At 35.1% G+C, this 19,499-nt stretch overlaps 1 protein-coding gene across 3 annotated transcripts in view; it reads right to left on the bottom strand.

Annotated features, from left to right (window-relative positions):
- Positions 1-2,216: 2,216 nt before the first annotated feature.
- The window catches only part of LOC148956370 (mitochondrial 2-oxoglutarate/malate carrier protein-like), a 79,452-nt gene continuing 62,169 nt past the window's right edge, over positions 2,217-19,499 (bottom strand). For all 3 annotated transcript variants that reach the window (XM_089107582.1, XM_089107541.1, XM_089107614.1), the window contains exon 6: positions 2,217-3,162. In XM_089107582.1, the coding sequence (XP_088963708.1) occupies positions 2,931-3,162 (232 nt within the window). In that variant the 3' untranslated portion in view covers positions 2,217-2,930. The remainder of the gene's footprint in view (positions 3,163-19,499) is intronic.

The following is a 19,499-nucleotide window of genomic DNA, read 5'->3' on the forward strand; positions in this document are numbered from 1 at the left end:
TTAAGACTTAAACGAACAGAAATTATTACGTATGAGGGGGTTCACGCCATCGTCAATACCTCACTCTTTATGCTAAAGTTCGAAATTTATTCCAATTCTTTAAGAATGACCCCTGAATCACAAAGGCTGTTTAATTAGAATAAATAGCTTTTTTGAAAGTACTACAAAAACTTTTTGAAACCTCTACAGTAAGGTTCTCTGATACGCTGAATCTGATGGTTTCATTAAGATTCTATGACTCTTAGGGGTGTTTTCACCCGTTTTTCAAAAATAAGGCAAATTTTCTCAGGTTCGGAACTTTTGGTGGGCAAGACTAAACTTGATGAAACTTATATATTGGAAATCAGAATAAAAATCCGATTCTTTTGATGTCTCTATTGGTATCCGTTTGTTATAGTTTCAGTTACTATGTAGCCGGGTCGCTCCTTACTTACAGTTCGTTACCACGAACTGTTTGATAATTACAAGAGTAAGAAAAATCTAAAGTAGATACAGAAAATGCTTTCATTAGTGTATTTTAACAAAAAATACGGTTCTTTCAGGACTAATAGGCAACGGCAAGGGAGTCTGAAAAGTATTCACGGTGTGTATTGCACAATACAAATCAACAGTTCCTCTAAAAAAAAAAAATTAAAGCTGAACTGTGGTTTATCCTTTTAAGAGATAACTTTCCAAACACTGATTTATCTTCTGAAGAAGAATGAATCCAACCAAGTTCTATTCCATTTGAAGGAATGGTTTCGAAACTAACTCTTTTTTTTTTAATCAGGTATGAGCTATTGCGCTGAGCGTTTTCCGCACCTTTTTATGGAAAATCGATCAATATAAGTCTATACAGTAATACAGTCGGTAGTCAAGCGTTCAACGTATTCGGTACAATTCAAATAAGCAGCCACCTAAAAGGTCGTTTGACTCCAGGTACTAAGTGTGTGATTGAAAGCGCTTTCATAATTTGTCCCAGTGAAGGAGAGGAGGCTAATAGGCCTATATGAGCCCAAGCTTGTTGGATCGCCATTTGGTTCTTGTATAGGAATGACATGGGCAAATTTCCGTCTTTACAGGAAGGTTTCTTAGCGAAAATAATACAAAAAAGATCCTTCTGAACAATTGCTGGCGCATAGGACGTCAAAATGACGGTTCAGTTGCTGGGTCTTTTTACAAGGACAAGTACCAAGCTTTTTACCCACCTTGCTGCAGCGGGAATCCATCCTTGGACCCCGTATTACCAAGCAGAGCATCAATTCACTGTGCTACCACAGGGTCCTAGCAAAAATACAGTCGGGAAGCATTGACAAACGTCCAGCTGATTCGGCACAGCAGGATATGCTTGGTCCCACTAAGAAGTATTAAAAAGTAAGCATAGGTCCGTCAAATATGACCGTTGACACACTAATGGGATAATAGGGATCGTTTACAAACATGACCACCAATAGCTAAGGAAAACAAAAAAAAATGTTAATTTTCCTGCTTTGAATTCTAATTTTAGAGAACTTTGGCTTACAGAAGGACGTTAATAGGATTTGACTCAAGAAGCGGAAAAACTACCAAAAACTTTGACAATTATGGCTATATCGTAGCGCTTGACCGGAAAATCATACTACTTGTAAAATATCTTGTGAATCTAAGACTTTTCGCTCTTTTTTACTGTTTAAAATTTTCACACAGGAACACAAGACCTCACTATTTCACTATTTTGCAACAGAGCTAATACAAGATTATTTTATATAAGAATATAAGATCATTAATGACCATTAACATAAGATCATTATCTTACAAAGAAATATAAAATAATTTTAAGGGATGTATTAAAGACAAAAAGAAAGAATTTATAAGCACTTGCAGCATATAACTTAATAATGTGGGTCTATTTTGGTTTAGAGTTACATGAAATTATACTCGGTAGTCCTTGAGCTAGATGTACTGAAATATTTATAGTCACACTCGCAAATGGTCTCTTCAACTCCTACGGATTAAATGCGTCTCAGCAAACAGGAGCAGTGGACCTCCTTCTCAGGAGGAGTCCTGAGAAGGGTTTAAAGAAAATAACAGCTTGTTTTCAAATTAGCTCTGAGATAGACCCTTTGCTTTTGAATACAGCGATACTATCTGTATTGAAATGAATATTGATACATGAGTCCTCGTATTTGTTCATAGCTTAATTTGGTTAAGAAAAAAGAAGAGCAACGAACCGCAACAATTACAAATAAAACATCCAATAACAGTATTTTTCAGGATTTATTCAAAAAACAAACAAAACAAAGTTTAAAGTGATGAACACTGAGTTTTGAGTTATAACAAAAAGATCTATAAGCTTCCATATTCATGGTGCCCCTTTCCAAGGCTAAAGTTCCGAAGAAAAATTTATCAAAGCTTTATTTATTTGCTTTTTAAAATTATTTTTCCTTTTGATTAGCGTTTGAAGTCCAGTTTATGTCCTGACACTGACTATGCAATATTCTTTTCTTTTTTTTTCTTTTTTATCCACCAGCCGTCATTTTACTTATTTAATTACCTACGAATAGGCTTATTTCTCTTTTTGCTTGAAAAATTACCACGACTTAACCTACAAGAAAAAACGGAGGCACAAAGCCAGCTCTGATTATCTGAAGGAGGAAGTGCTTGGGAATAAAGAATGGAAATTAACTTTGTTTGGCATGGCAAATTCACCTACAACAGTCTCTAGGGGATGGTTATTTATCTTAGAAGATTCAACAAAAATTAATGATTGAATTGGGCAAAGCAGTAGCAAAACACCACGCACTATCAATGTTTATGACAAATCCCAGACGTGTATTTAATTAATCATAAGTTCCGGAAGCGTTGAAATAGACTCTCCTAAAACTCAGCATTCGAAACTTGCGACCTTTAGATGCAGCAACCTGAATAATTAAACATTCGCTAAACCTCTGAAAACGGTTAAGAGAGTAAATTTAAAGGCCGCTGCTTCGGTGGCTATAGTCTCCCATCACTAGCTGTCTGTACATTGTATTCATCTTTTCCAATACGATGAATGTGAGCACGGTATGGGGTCCCAAACGGGCATAATATGGAGTGAATCCTTTCCAAAGAGAAAATATGCCTTCATTTTTGACAACTCTGCCAAGGACGTCAATAGCACCTTTGTATTCGGGTTTACCATCAATCATTTTCATGTTTTGGAGTCTGGAATATAAATAAACGTTAAAAAAGTACTTACAACTTATTTCTAGAAAATAGAAAATAATTCTTTGAAGATCTATTCAACATTGAAAATACAATTTCCAATTCGCAAAGTTTTTTTTTACAAAATAGTGAGGCCTTAATACATTATATTTTCATAAGTCACAAAAGGTTTAAGCTTACGTCAAAAGCTGTTCACAGTAGTATTAAAATACTATAGATGATAGCAAAATAGTTAACTGAATACATTTAACCTTAATATTTCATATTCCGAAGGTGGTTTTGTAATATTTAGGCTTTTTTTCTAATTTTCAAGTTTTTCTACGATCTACCATAAAATCAGTAAGGAGAGTTACCGGAATTGCACCATCCTATTCTACCTTATAAATACCAAAGAAATTAACTGAAGCGTGGAGCATTTGATAATTACTCTTATTGCCAAATACTCTTCTTCTAGATTTTTTTCATTTGAACCACACATGAATAAAGTGCAAAACTGTATTTCAAATCCAGCAGAAATAACTATATTCTATATAGGCTAGTCATTCTACATGAAAAAAGGGTCAAACCTGGAAAAGATTACAACACGAATGATTTTTACACCAAAATGTTAAAAAAAAATCTGGATAAAAAAAAACAACGCAAGAAGTCTGCAAAACCTGAAACCGGGAAATGGCCAAATCGCAATTAAAGGTCTGAAGTACAGTCCAAAAATGGAAAATAAATGCTTTAACTTTGAATGGGCTTATAAGGGTATTTTACTACACATTTCGATCTGCTATATCAGCTACAAAATTACTTTAGACTTCATTTTCACCCAAAAAACCACATAAATGCCAAATGTCACCAAAAAAAGCCAACAACCTAAGCTATATTATGGTGCTATCTGTGACAACTAGACGGTTTACTTGAGACAACATTTCGAAAATGTAGATGTTGTCTTTGTTGATACAGATGTGGACCTTCGCCCAAACACTGCTGTCATAAGAAAAGAACATAAGGGATCTCTGGCCGAGAGACCCACTTCGCACTTTCTATGCCTTTTCGGTTAACAAGGACCAACCTATTCTTGTCAGCATGTTCTTATAAGCATGTTTTTCTCTTACTGAAAAATTAACTTATCTTGTGAAAAATCACAAATGAACAGCTCAAAAATTGGAAAAAAACTTATGAAACCATGAGATATGAGATAAATTTGAAAAGAAGGTAAAATTGGCTTTTTTTTGCCACGTTGATTATGGAGAGATATGATGCCTTATCACAACACTTAGGAAAGGTTCTTTGATCTCTCAAAAAACAAGTAAAACTTCAATATAATGCTATGCAGTTTTAATTTCTAAGTTGGGTTTTACAAAATAGGGGTATGCTCTTCTACATAAAAAAATATACACTTTCAATATAATTACAACCTTTCGCATTTGCAATAAAACGCAGAAATTATATTAATTAAAAAAAAACAGAGGGAATTTGGACTAAGTACTACAGCCAAAAGATAAGAAAAGTCCGAAATCTTGCTGTATCACTAAGTGTAACCTACATTCTTATAGAGACTAAAAAGACGATGATTAGCGAATCAAAGATATAAAAAAAGAAGGTTTTTAATCACATTTGAACAACCATGAATTTAAAAATTGGACTGATAATTGGACTGAAAAAAAGAAGGTTTTTAATCACATTTCAACAACCATGAATTTAAAAATTGGGCTGATAATTCGTGTGTTTTTATCCATAAATATTTGTAATTATTCATACTGATTCATTTAATATCATTATTTTTAGACTGAACAATTTTGAACCAGGATAGAAGAATTGCCACCGAGAGCCAGGACCGGACCAAGGGCGAAAAACTCCTCCCAGGACCCCTCCTTATCACAGCATCCTTGAACTGAAAAAAAAAATGTCGCAAAAAAAACTCTAACGTTCAATATTTGCTAGTTCTATAAAAAAAAACAACTTCTGAACTAAACATTACAGTAACAAAATTCAAACTTCATTACATTCCTTTTTTTGTATTTTCTCTTCTAGTCAAGCAAATACGTAAGATTTTTTTCAGGGGGCAAAATCATAACTTTTTTTTTAGCAGGGTCTATGAAAAAAAAAATATTATTAATGTGAATAAGAAGTGCCCAGAAATTCAAAAAATTTGGAATTCTTTGGGGCCCGGCTCTCAAGAATCAAAAAGGCATAAAAGGGTTGGGATGCAATAAAACTCGAAACACAAAATTGATAATTTTGGTGCAACGGTCTCCTTCTATGCTTGGTGAGCCCACAGTTCAGAATATTCCTTCTTCTTGACTAAATAATGTGAAAATTATTACTTCATTAAATTTAGAAAGTTTCAACTTATTGAACTAATAGACTCGCTTCAAACTTAACTGCATCCAAGCCGCCATTCCCCTTCCTAATGCCTGGATATAGTCCTTGGCTATAAAGAAAAGTTTGTTTATTTTACACGTTAATATTATTTTTTGGACTTATAAAAGACACTCAAGATAACAAGAAAAAAATTCTGAAACGTAGGCTCTAAATCAGTGGTTCTCAACCGGTTATGGGCAATGCCCCCCCCCCCCTTAGTGATACATAAATTTTGTCATCCAAAATTTTGCGTGTATTTACCTGAAGGAAGCTTAAAAGGTCATTAACTTGGTATTGTTTTGGGTCGTCCTCTAGGCTTATTTTATACTAATAAAAAATATTGTCTGAATACAGCACCTTTTATACAATGTATGCCGTCATTGTAATACTACAATGTATCTTTATTGCTCTTTAAATGCATGTGAATGTGACGTTATTCACATGAAAAATGTTTTTTTTTCAAAATTAAGGCTCTAAAGCAGCGGTTCTCAAAGTTATTTAGTCCCTGTACCCCTTTTTACCCACAAAACATTATAGGTACCCCTTCTGAGGACCAGTACTAAGTAAACTGCCGCTTAAAATATAAAACAAATTTTAAAGCCTTAATCTTTTGAACTCAATTAGGCATCGTGTTTAAGTAAAAACAAAGAAATATTTTTTACAAACATTTTCATTTAAAAACAAACACACACAAAATTTAAAGAACAAAAAGCGCTTACTTTCAAAGAAATTAGTGAGAAGGATGAGCTTGTTTCCCTTTACACAGTTTATCGAAATGGGCTTCTGACTTAGTTAAATACAATCTTAAATCATCTTCAACATTGAATTTGTTTCTAGATTTGCTTTTAAGATAACCGACAGCTCTCTGTATTCCTTCCCAATACCGATCCAGAAATTTAACAATGTAGTACCAGCAGTCAAATGTTTATTTTTCAGTGTGGGATTACATGAGACTTCAGTGAGTTGCTCCTTTGGAAAGGTAGTGTCAGGTTAGTGTCCATAGCATCAGCATTAAATGGGTCACGGATTCAGTCTAACTACTTCTCAAAAGGTGGAAAGTACTCTCTTATGCGGATCTTCAATACATTCAAATGCTGGCTCATTTGGGTCTTGAGTGCAGTGAAATCAGATATGTTTTTCTAATTATCTTGCAAAAATGGATGTAATCTTTCAAACGGCTCGCAGTTGTTATTTTCTGTTTGTTTTTCTTAGCGAGTGATCTTTTTTACCATTGCATCAGTTTTTTTCTACATAAAAATATCAGAAACACTGCCCTGCATGGATAAATTCCAGATGTTGAAAAAAATATCCTTTAAATTCCAGTTTTTCAAAAATATCCCTTAAATAAGCCAACTTCAAAAGCTAATCAAAATCAGTAAGTACAGAAGACAGATGGGATTTGTAATTGGATTCTCTGTGGAGTCCAAGTACATGGGACACAACATTTCCCCGAGAAAGCCATCGTACCTTAGTATGTAGCAATAAGTTAACCCGGAGACTCCCCATTTCCTGGCACAGAGTTTTAAAGTAGCGAGATTTTTGAGGCCTAGTTTTTATGAAGTTCACAATTTTAACACTCTGATCAAGAACATAGGTTTATTAGGGAGGTTCTTAGCCACCAAAACCTCTCGGTGAAGTACACAATGAGTGAATTTACACTCAGTTGAAACCTCATAGCATTAGCACCATCCATACACACTGACACACAGTTTTTCCACTCGAGCTGGTTTTCGGGAAAAAAAAGAATCTAGTAACTTGAAAATATCTTCACCTTTTGTCGATGTTTTAAGTGTCTTACAAAATAAAATATCTTCAAAGTTTTCATCTTGAAAAATACCACGTACAAAAAACGATCAGTTAGGTTATGCCAGCGACATCCGTGGTTTCATCGAGTTGTATACCAAAGCAAGTACTACCTCGAATTACTCCCGACAAGTTATTCTTTTATGTCACAGGCCATGTCACTAATTCTCCTTGAAACTGAATCATTTGACAATGTAATTGTCTAATTCTTTTTGCCTCGTTTTCTCCAAACATGCAAGAAATAATTTCTGCTGCGGCAGGGAGAATTAGATTTTCACCAATAGCATGGTTTTTACCAATCGAATGACTAACTTGTTAAGAAGCTTTTACAGCACTTTCATTTTGTTCTGCGCCAGAAAACTGTTTTTTGATGCTTTTCCTACTTTTAAGATATTCCAAAAGACGTTCGAAGTACTGTAGTTCCTTTTTTTTTTTTTTACTAAATTCAAATGTTTGCTTTCAAAATTTGTTTGATTTCATAGATTCGTTTGATAAAATTTCAGAACAAACAACGCATTGTGGATTAGGTTCATCTGAGCTTCCAGTCCAAGTAAAACCTAATTTCAAGTACAACTCGTCATATTTTCTTTTTTTACTTTTAGATTCATTTGCCAGTTGTTTTTTTCTTTGGCTGTTCATTAGTAACAAGACGTTCAGGACTACTTTCATTCTGTGGAGTTGATGGTCTAGAACTTTTATTCAGATTTTCATGAGGCTTTATCTTTAGGAGCCATTTATCCACTGTTAATTTTTATTGTAAAATTCACTTGCATACCTGAATCAATACACTAACGTACTGTTAAAACAGGACTGAGTGTCCGCAGGTTAACACAACACACCACAAAAATAACACAGTACTGAGAGCGAGCTTGTAATAACAGGCAATACTACTGCAGTGCAGTGACACAAGAGACTGGACGGCCTACATAGCCACTCTGATGACCAAGCCTTAGTGGCGTGCGCACGTATACATGTCCCCACTAAAATCGCTCAAGAGGCAGAAAGGGACAATTCTGACAACTTTGCCAGTCCTAGAGTTAAAGGTTTTTTTTGTTGGCTGGCCGCGTACCCTCTAAAAATCTATGCGTACCTCCAAGGGTTACGCGTGCCACCGTTTGAGAACCACCACTAAAGCATAGTCAGTCGATGAGTACACGTCCTGTCCATGACCCACGAAAATATTAAAATGCCCCAATGGTACGGCCAGCGCCCCACGTTGGGAATTACGGCTCTAAATCCTTTCCAGACAGTTTCATTGATCTAACTCAACTACTTTTCAAGAGGGTAAAACACAGGTAAATACTTTAAATCATAAATCAATTCGCTGGCTGTTAGATATATTGACCTTTCGATCTGTCATTCAACGCTCTTTCCAAATGCAATAATAACTAACGTCGCAAATTCCTTTTCAAACCTTTCGTTGCTAGAGACAAACTACGAACCCCCTAAAATCTTTAACTTGGCCTATATATATCAAATTCTTTTTTATTTCGGATTCTTCTTTCCTTTATGGCATTTTTATAAAATAGACTATATCGTATTGACATTTCGGCCTAATAGTAGAAAAAAAATCTCTCTATTAGAAGGGTACGTGAAACTTTCCTGAAAAACAAAAAAGAATCTTTCCAGTTATGCTGAAATAAAGTTATAGTGTAGCCTATAATAAGGGTAATCAAAACACAATCTGGAATTCATCTATAGTGATGAAAATTCAAAAGATAAAAATTATACCTTAGACCTTTAAACCAAAATCGAATAAGGGCTTAGCAATGTCTGGCTTTAGCACACCATTGTTTTTACCATGTATCCCCCTCCCCTACCTGAGGAAGCTTTTTTCAGATTGTTTTTTGATTTCCGATATTTATTGACTAGTGTATCGTACTAAAAATTTAGTTGGATCAGAGGAAAATTTCTTCCCCAGAGAGAATAACAAAAATATAGTTTCAGAATCCCTGAGAGGTTTTTAATGAAATTAATTAAAAAAATACTTTTTCAACAAAATAAGTTTTTTAAAAAAAGTAAAGAACTCCAGTAAACCAAAATGAACAAAAATAGACTAAAATAATCTAATAAGAATACAACTATCATAAATAAGTATCAGACAATTAATGAAACCCAAAATAAAAAGAAATTAAAATAAATAAGACTCAAGATTAGAACAAGGAGAAATTATTATGAGTACGATTCTAAACCACAAAACTTTCCGAAAGCCAGAATATAATTTGTATTTTGCTGAAAAAAATTCTTTTAAAATTTTTCACTTTTCTAACTTTAAGAAAACAAAAATCAATTAAGATAATTATCAATTATTATCAATATCATAAATTATCAATTAGGAATAATTATCAGCATATGTATATTAAACTGACAATGTAGATTTTTTCAGTAAATTCATTTGAATGCTAAATCAAAACGAACTATGAGCATGTAGATTGTCAAAAGGGTGACACAGCAATATCTCAAGAACGACTTATATTATTAAGCTGGACGTTTAGGGTAAGTTGTGACGGATTTTGAATTAGCCAGGAGGTTCTAGGCGTTTTTTTTTTGTTTTTTGTTCCTAGGGGTGATAGTATCGACCCAGTGGTCCTAGAATATCGGGAGAGGGCTCATTCGAACGGAAATTAAAAGTCATGAGCCCTTTTTAAGTGACCAAAAAAATTGGAGGGCAACTAGACTCCCTCACCCGCCACTTTTTCCCAAAAGCGTCTGATCAATATTTTGAGATAGCCATATTGTTCATCATAGTTGAAAGGCCCAATAACTATGCCTTTGGGTATACCATGACAAAAAGATAGAAGTTTGGGAGAATTCGTTTAGAGTCATAATTGTGGAAAACCTTCTGGGGTTTGTCGTCTTTGGTATCTATGGCGAATGCGAAACTATACAAGATGACGAATGACTCGGAACACCTAAAGCAAAAAGCATGGAACAAGCGACAGAAGAATCACATTGAATTGAAACAAAAATCTTGCTCAACGAAATCTACGATTACAAAAAAAAAATAATAATAATACCATAATTACAATGGAACGAACGAACATGTTATTTTAGCGTCTGTGAAGCTTAAACAGGAAGCAATAATTGATTTCACGCCTTAATTCAATTGAAATCAGAGTGAGAATCAGCCCCAAGGAAATTTTAAACATCTTCTGGACAGCGTTTGTGCCGCTTTGTGATGAGAACGTGATCAATTTGATTTCGTGAAGTCCTTACAGGTGATGTCCAATTACATTTGTGTATATCGTGGTGCGAAAACCACGCTCCTCCAACAATTTGGCCTCGGCTGACGCAGCCATTAATTACAGCACTCCATTGTCATTTATCGCACCAAGACCGTGCCGACCAGTCACTTCTGGAGCATAGCTGTGATAACTAAAAAACTTTGGCATTAAACTCATCGCACAATACAAGATTTTCGTGGAATCATCATATTCATTCGTTGGGGCGTATGCAGCTATGATTGTAAATTTAGTCTAGGAACAAGCAAAACCAACTTTTAGCATCCTTTCATCACTTGACATAAACTCGAGCATCGACTTCTTAGCTGATTCGCTTACAGTTAGGACAAATCCAGCTTCACGTCTTCTTTCCTTTCCTGAGAAGAAGACTTCATTTAGAAGACTTCATATAATTGAACATTGTATGAGTGGATGGTCTTAATTACACCCTCAAAGCATCCAGGCTGGGTATCAGGATTAATAGCCCTTACATTCTAAAACGCAAGATGGGAAGATTGTTTCGCTATTAGAAAACGCGTCTGGGGGTGGTCCATGGTCACCATCTTTGAAGTCAAATTAATCGTTGTCGATTCGAAACTCATTTTTACGGGGATAGGTGATTAGCCCATTCCCAATCCTCCTGCTTTCATGGCTTGGGATAGGCTGCTCCCAAGGGCCCCAAAAAGAAATAATAGCCAATTGAGCCAAAATGAAAATTACTTTTACACGACGAAACAAGCCTGCAGTTTCAAAGGAAGAAGACATTCAGACCCAAAATTTAAATTTGCTTAGTATGGGGATAAGAAATTATAAAAACAATAAACAAAACCGAAACTTTAGTCCTAGCAAGAGGTGAATCAAACAATTCACTGGAATTTGATGTTGGTGACGAAATTATGGGAAAGCGTCTCTCTGACAATCAAAACAAGATGAAGAAGAAAAAGAATGAATCACACAATACAACTAAAGTTTAACCAACAAGAATCAAAATATGAAACGTTTAAAATCGCATTGGTTCAATTCTGTTTTATAGCAGGAGCAGTAGCTAGCCAAAAAAATTATATGAAATTTTCATTGCTGAAACAACAAAAAAATGTTTGCCATTAGTAAGGAAAATTGACTAAAGCTTGAAGATATGGTATTTACGGGATGAGGGAAGGCTATTTATTCTCTAATTCCCATGTTAAATGTTAGATTATAATCTGGATTTTCAAGTGTTGTAGTTCAGAACAAAGGTCCTTAAAATACTTAAGATTCGAAGCAAAATAAATGATTTGAATTCTAACCGTTAAATAATAGATTCGACGCATGATGATCCTTGCGTAGACACCTTTGTCGAATTATTAATTTAATTAATAATATACATAATTTTCAAAAAATTGAGGATTAGCTTCGTAAATATAAAGACCTATGGAGAAAAAGTTCAGAATTTGATAGAAATTTCTGATGCTATATGCATAAGTATTTTTCAGATTTAAACAAAAGTGCATGTTATTCCTATTGGCTATATATTTTTAAAGAGATTTCAGGAATTTTTCTGGCTTGCAATATACGTTGCTTGAAAAATTTCCCATACAAGGGCTTGAAATTAAATTTTACCAAAGATGCGCACGTGAGGACTGTCATAGTATATAAACCAACCAAATTGTTTCATATTCAGAATTCAAGTACTGTATTTACCTTTGAATCTTCTGTGCTTTCAGAAAAGGACAAATTGTATTCTAATATTCAACGCAGGAAGTGAGGTGGGAGGAGGGATAGATAACCTTATTTTCAAGATTTTGTTCTTGCTCTTCAATATAACGAAACATTTTTCTTCTTTTTTTGTAAAAACTCCGATCCAGGCATTGATTTTTCATAGGGCAATTTAATTTCTTGTGTAAAAGAGTGTTGTTGCTATAAAGCTAAAGGAATCTAAAATTTAAGAGAACATGACGTCATACCGAAAAAGATATAACATCATAAAAGTAAAGAATTAATGACGTCATCAACGATATATATATCGACTCCTCTGCATATGGTACCCAGTTTAAGTGAAGCTCACCAATTGAGAAAGTAAAATAGTATTAGAGATGTATTATCAAGATATACTAGAAATGTCACCCTCGCGTTTAGGTACAAGTGAATATGCTTCCCCCCATAGGGTAAGAGAAGAAAGAGTTCATAAGTTGAGTGTAACAGGTTCTATTCCAGAAATAAGCGAATCAACATCTCGCAAGGGAGCAGCAGGTTTCAATGTAAAAGATCCTCGGGCAACTAACACTTCAGAAAAACTCAGAATCATCAAAAGAAGAAAAACGAAACACATAGAACAGCTTTCATCATCTCTCTTCAAAAAGAAATATGATTTTGTTTTTCCAGAACGTGCAGTCTTTCCATCACGTTCCAGTAGGTGGGTTGAAGGTTTTAGAAAAACTGACCAACAGAAGATACTCATGAAAAAACTAAGGGATATAGACTTTAGGAAAGTAGAAGCAAATTTTTTGCAATGTGGTAAATCGGAAGTAGATGTTGGATTGCCGCTGGAAGTGATAATCTACAGAAAACTTCGGGGTTTAAGCTGTACTCTTGACTTCAAAGATTTCTATGACTTGGGAAATGTTGGCTTTCTAATTGCTGAGCATCCTGAGTCGGGTTCCGACTTCAATTCAAGGAATAATTATGGAATCCGAACGCTTTCAGAAAGAAAAAGGAAACTCTTTTGGCTGAGTTTGAATAATACACTTAAGCGTATAATGGAAAGAGGTGTCGTCTTCGATGATCTAGATCTGGAAAGTGTGTATTGTACTACAAGCAATCGTCCACTAATCACAAATTTTGATTTTGCTCGAAGTCTTTACAAAGGAAGGTCTCCGACAGACTATCCCAGTTGCTTGATTTTGAGGCTCAAGCGCCGATTCTCAAGACAGTGGAATTAGCCATGTTTCAACTCAATTTTAGCGCCAACCTGTTCCCAAACCTTTATGTTGTTTTTGCCAAATAACTGTTTCGGAAGGAAACTTTCGTCATAGAAAAAATGCTAGTCGTCGGTGAAATCGAACTAAAATCTTAATAAGTATTTTCAGAAAGGAACATATTTAGAAATTGCTTAAGTTTTCGTCGAAAATTAATGCAGGCTGACACTAACATCAAAATTGGCCTAGGACAAAATTGGAATGGCATAATTAACCACCTATTATACTTGCCAGTTACTAAATTTGTATTTTTTGTGCATGACCACTTGCGTTGACAAGTCCCAGTGGACAGATTTTGTTGCTAAAAATTATTTTACGTAATTAATGTGTGCTTTCTTGTTTTTTGAATAAAAGATCAATCTAGACCTGAAGTCCAAATTATAGTAAGAATAGAGAATGAAAAAAAGGGATTACATAGCTTTTGAACATTTTGCACCCAATACAAGTATCTGTTAGGTTTTTTCCCGTGTAGTTGAGGCTATACATGAAGCCTACGAGGATTGCAGACACACCTCTTTATCTATAAAAGAGGTCATTTCATGAATTTGCGTTGCATCCTTCCGCTTACTTTACTCAGGCCTTAGATCCTCGCAAATAGCTATCAGATGATGTCATTTTCAGTGTTCTTTTTTTCTGTAACAATTTTTTAGACTATTATAGCCCACAATAACACCCAGGGTTTCGAAATTATTTTGCGATATTTTTTTCTCGCTTCAATGGTTTAGTTCTCTACTCAGGAAATAGAAAGATAGCAACGCACACAGGCAGAAGGCAAATCACTTTGAAATACAGAGGAAAGACCCTACTTCCCCAGCTTTTCAGCTAATAAAAGACTGGCTTTTCTACATTTTTTTTTTGCCTCTCCACTCGCTATGTCCACAACCGTTTGCGGCTAAGGCCTTTGGCTCTCGCACATCGTGACATCAAAGTTCTAGTTTTTCAGTTAGTTCGTTTATTTTCAATGTATATTTTTTTGATTTTTATACTGTATGTCTGTTCTCATGGTTCATAGCTTATGTGCATTCTCATGTTCTGTACAAACTTTCACATTTCTACCTTGCATAGTTTAGCTGTGAATTCAGTGAACAAAAAAGAAAATATATAGAACTTGATCTCAACATACTAGTATGCAAGACGTAAGTTACCACACGGTAAGTTACCACTGGGTAACTTACCTGGCAATGGTAAGTCTTAGGTCAAACTTACTGGTAAGTTTCATAAGTGGTAGGTTTAAGTTTTTTATGAACAAAACCTGTTCATTATTTTCGGTTTTAGTACGAATTTTCTGGGCAAAAATATATTTTGTTCTCTTTACTTTTCACCCTCCCAATTATAACACTACTAATAAGAATTCAAAAAATATAAAAGTTTTTTCTTTTATAACTTTAATAAATAAAATAATATTTAAAACTTTGATTACCAAATATCAGTATATGTATATTAAACTGAAAATGCAAATTCATTTGTATTTTTTTCAGTAAAGTGCAAATTATGTTCTGGCCTTGGGAAGGCAGAGGAGTTTTGAGCCCTACTCATTTTAATTTCGGCTCGTTTTAAGTTTGACTCGGTTACTTATTGTAAGTTCTGTTCGTTATGGGTTTCATTTATTTATCGATGCTGATTTGTGGTAGTTTCACGGTTGGTAGATGATTTGATTTTATTTTTGCTCGTTTTTGGTTTAATGGAGTTCTTTACTTTTGTTTGAAAAAATTATTTTGCAGAAAAAGTTTTTTTTAATTAATTTCTGTTCGTTTTATACAGACATAGTCTTTTCAGAGAAAAAGAAAATAATTCTTTAAATCTTTTCGTTTTTTTAAGACCTTATAGTTTGACCTTCTATTTGTATGCTGGAAAAAATTTTCAGCAATTTTTAACAACATACACCCTTTTAAAAATCTGGAGACAAATAGTAGTGTTTAATTTAGTTTCATACCTTCTCTAATTGACCTGAAATAGAAAACTTGATGCCATTCGCAAAAGAAAATCTGTTTACTTTCTTTGATAGCTTGGATACACTTACGATATTTTGATTTGGTTAAGTTTTAAGAGCAGAAGTAGCCCTAAAAGTTTGAACATAATACCCCCAATCTTTCTTGGGATACTGCTGAAATGCCTTATTGAGAATTGGTATTAACACAGTGCATTTTGATTTAATCTTAAGGCAACATTTAGTTATTAAACATAATGTACAAATGGTAAGGTGGGGGTGGGAGTGGGACTATTTGCCCTTCAGTCAATTTCGACTATTAAAAAGGGCATTAGCCCTTTCTATTTTCAATCGAATGAGCCCTTTTCGAAGTTCCTAAGACAACTTCTTCGACACGAAGCGCCCTGGTCTAAACCAAAAAAAAAAAGTAATAATACATTGTACCCACGTGGATCTTTACTTTAAAAATGTCAAACCTTCCAATCACTTTTGACTATTAAAAAGGGCAATAGCCCTTTCAATTTTCAGTTGAATGAGCCCTTTTTGAGGTTCTACGACAACGCTTTCTATAAACACCTTATATGTCCCCTGGGCATAAATTACAACCCTTGCCCTGAGGCTGTGAAGGGGTTGTCATCCTCAAAAACCTAATTTCCAGAACTTTCAACTTCGTTAAGCAAAATCGTTATCTCAAAATTTTGATTGGATGTGTCTGGGGAAATGGTGGGCGTGAGAGGGGCGTCAGTTGCTCTCCAATCACTTTCAAATATTAAAAAAGGGACTAGCCGTTTCAATTTCCAGTCGAATGTGCCCTTTTGAAGATTCTACGACAACGCTTTCAATAAAGACCTTATATGCCCCCAGGGCATAACTTACAACCCTTGCCCTGAGGGCTGGGGGGGGGGGGGTTGTCATTCTCAAAGACCTAATTTTCATAACTTCCAACTACGTTGAAGAAAATCGCTATCTCAAAATTTTTGGTTGATGTATGGGGGGAAATGGTGGGCGTGAGAGGGGGGATAGTTGCCCTCCAATCACTTCTGACTATTAAAAAGGGCACTAGCCCTTTCAATTTCCAATCGAATGAGCACTTTATGAAGTTTCTACGACAACACTTTCTATAAGAAAAACCTTATATGCCCCAAGGCGTAACTTACAACCCTTGACCTGAGGGCTGTGAGGGGGTTGTCATCCTCAAAGACATAATTTCCGGACCTTTCAACTACGTTGAAAAAACTGGATATCTCAAAATTTTTGTTTGGATGTGTTTGGGGAAATGGAGGGCGTGAGAGGTGGGGTTACTTACCATCCAATCACTTTTGACTATTAAAAAGGGCACTAGCCGTTTCAGCTTTCCAATCGAATGATTCCTTTTTGAATTGTCTACGACAACGCTTTCTATTTAAAAAAAACCTTATGTAGGCACAACTTACAACTCTTGCCCTGAGGACTGTGGGGGGAGGTCATCTTCAAAGACATAATTTCCAGACATTTTAACAACGTTGAACAATAAGGCTATCTCAAGATTTAGATTGGATGTATTTAGGGAAATGGTGGGTATTAGAGGGGTGTTAGTTATCCTCCAATCACTTTCGACTATTAAAAAGAAGACCCTTTAATTTTCAATCGAATGAGCCCTTTCGAAGTTTCTACAACATTACTACCTATAAAAACCTTATATGCCCAAAGGGCAAAACTTACAACCCTTGCCTCGAGGGCTCTCAGGGGGATATCATACTGAAAAACCCAGTCTATAAAACTTTTAGATATGTTGAACACAATTGCCATCTCAAAATTTTGATTGAATCTGTTTGAGGAAAAAGTCGCCGTGAGAGGGGGGTTAGATGGCCTCCAATCAAATTTGATTACTAGAAAAGGCTCCATCCCTTTCAATTTCCAATCGAATGAGCTTTTTCGAAGTTTCAATGACAGCCCCTTGTGTAAAAACCTTATATGCCCCCAGGGCGTGACTTACAACCCTTGCCCTGAGGGCTCTGGAGGAGTGTCCACCTCAAAAACATAATTTCTATCAGAAAATCAACTACGCTGAACAAACTGGCTATTTCAAAATTTTGGTTGGATGTGTTTGGGGAAATGGTGGGCGTGGAAGGGGTGTTAGATGCCTTCCAATCACTTTTGACTATTAACAAGGGCACAAGCCACTCCAATTTCCAATCGAATGAGCCCTTTTTGAAGTTTCTAAGACAACTCCTTCGATACGCAGTGACGTAGTATAAAGAAATAAATAAATAAATAATACAATGTGCCAATATTGTTCTTTACTTAGGCAGAGCTATTGCGTTGTTTATGATTTGTGCCGACAATGATTTTTATGTTTGGAAAGAACCTTAAAGAACAAATGGAATAGCACATATTTGCGTATTGTCGACTTCACGCAATCTGACCAGGAAAATTGCGGAGGAAAAAAGGAGGAAGTGATGGCACGGATGGGCAGCAATGGTCATGCGGCTGAATTTTTAACACGACATAGCCAGTAGCCTACAAATACCTAAACAAAGCTGTTGAGGGTAAGATATCGGGAAAAAACTATAATGCTCAGTTGCTGGCAATTACTGGTTGTTACCTTATATTCACAAAACTATTTTATTTTTTTGGGGAGGTGGCTTTCGATATCCCCTTGCACATGGCTACATTCCACTAGAATTTAAAAAAAAATCAGAGGAAAATGTTTTAGACTTTTCAGGTCCCCTCTCTGGAAAAGAACTTTTTTTAGAAGTTAAGGGCCAAACCAAATTTTTACAGACTTGATAAAATTGTTGCCATAAAAAAGGTTCTAAAAAGGATTTGCGACATTTTTCTCGCGACACGGTCTCGCTGAAATTAGCGATCTCAAATTAAAGTTACAAAAATCACGGTTTGCTTTTTACTAGGCTGCAGTTACTGCTACAACTACGAAACGAAGAAAGACGGAAGGCACCAAAGTGACAAACACATTTCTAAGGAAATAAAAGAAGTAAAATAAGACCATAAAAAATTTGGTGCCATCCAGGATCAAAACTAACGTCCAGATTGTTGGTGCTCGACACATGACCAGCGCCAGGAAAGTACATATATTTCTTTGTATTTCGTATTCAAACAACAGTTTTAATCGCAAGCAAGCTGTATTTTCAATATGGGGAGGAGGAGTTTTCAAAATGGGAGATTGTGAGCCTCTAGTCAAGGATTTTCGGCCTTGATGGTTCTAACGGTCTACTTTTTTTTACCAGTCATTAACATTGGTATGCTGATGTTTAAATGGCGTTGTGTTAGCCTATCTCATGGATATAATGAGATATGAGAAAAGAAATACAGTAAGGTGAGCCCATGCGTTTCATCACGTGGCGGTAACCCTCTGAATAGCCTCCCAGACAGCGTTGGGGGTTCTGAATCCGTTTCTTTATCTAAGTCGCAGGTCAAAAAGTTTACTTTTAGTCGAGACGTAGGGTGAAAGTGGTTGCCTTGTAAAATTCGGGATTTAGTTGGGTTTTTTTTCTTGTTATTGTTGATGACGTGACTTAAATAATTAATTGAGCCACTGTGCACTGATTATTTGACCTTCTAGTAGTGGCTATGTTTATTTGTTTGTTTTTTTTATTTTTTTATTTTTTTTTTTTTTTTAAACTGATGGAAATAAAGGAATCTTTCGGCCTATAACTAATTAGCTTTCTATACGTATAAAAGGGAAAGAACATAGATGAGGACTTACTATAATTTATAGTAATAAAACTAAATTGAAAAATGTGCTGGTAAGGAAATTTATAATTTTTGCAAGATAGCAGAGTACTGATTTTTTTTTTTTTTTTTTTTTTTTTTTTTTGTGTGTTAAAACAAATAAGATAAAATGTTAAAAATTAATACTGTTTCATCACGTGGCGGTAACCCTTTGAATAGCCTCCCAGACAGCGTTGGGGGTTCTGAATCCGTTTCTTTATCTAAGTCGCAGGTCAAAAAGTTTACTTTTAGTCGAGACGCAGGGTGAAAGTGGTTTCCTTGTAAAATTCAGGATTTAGTTGTTTTTTTTCTTGTTGTTGTTGATGACGTGACTTAAATAATTAATTGAGCCACTGCGCACTGATTATT

This window comes from Artemia sp. Qi Xiang Cuo, chromosome 1 (genome assembly GCF_049724085.1).
Source record: "Artemia sp. Qi Xiang Cuo chromosome 1, ASM4972408v1, whole genome shotgun sequence".
Classification (NCBI taxonomy): domain Eukaryota; kingdom Metazoa; phylum Arthropoda; class Branchiopoda; order Anostraca; family Artemiidae; genus Artemia; species Artemia sp. Qi Xiang Cuo.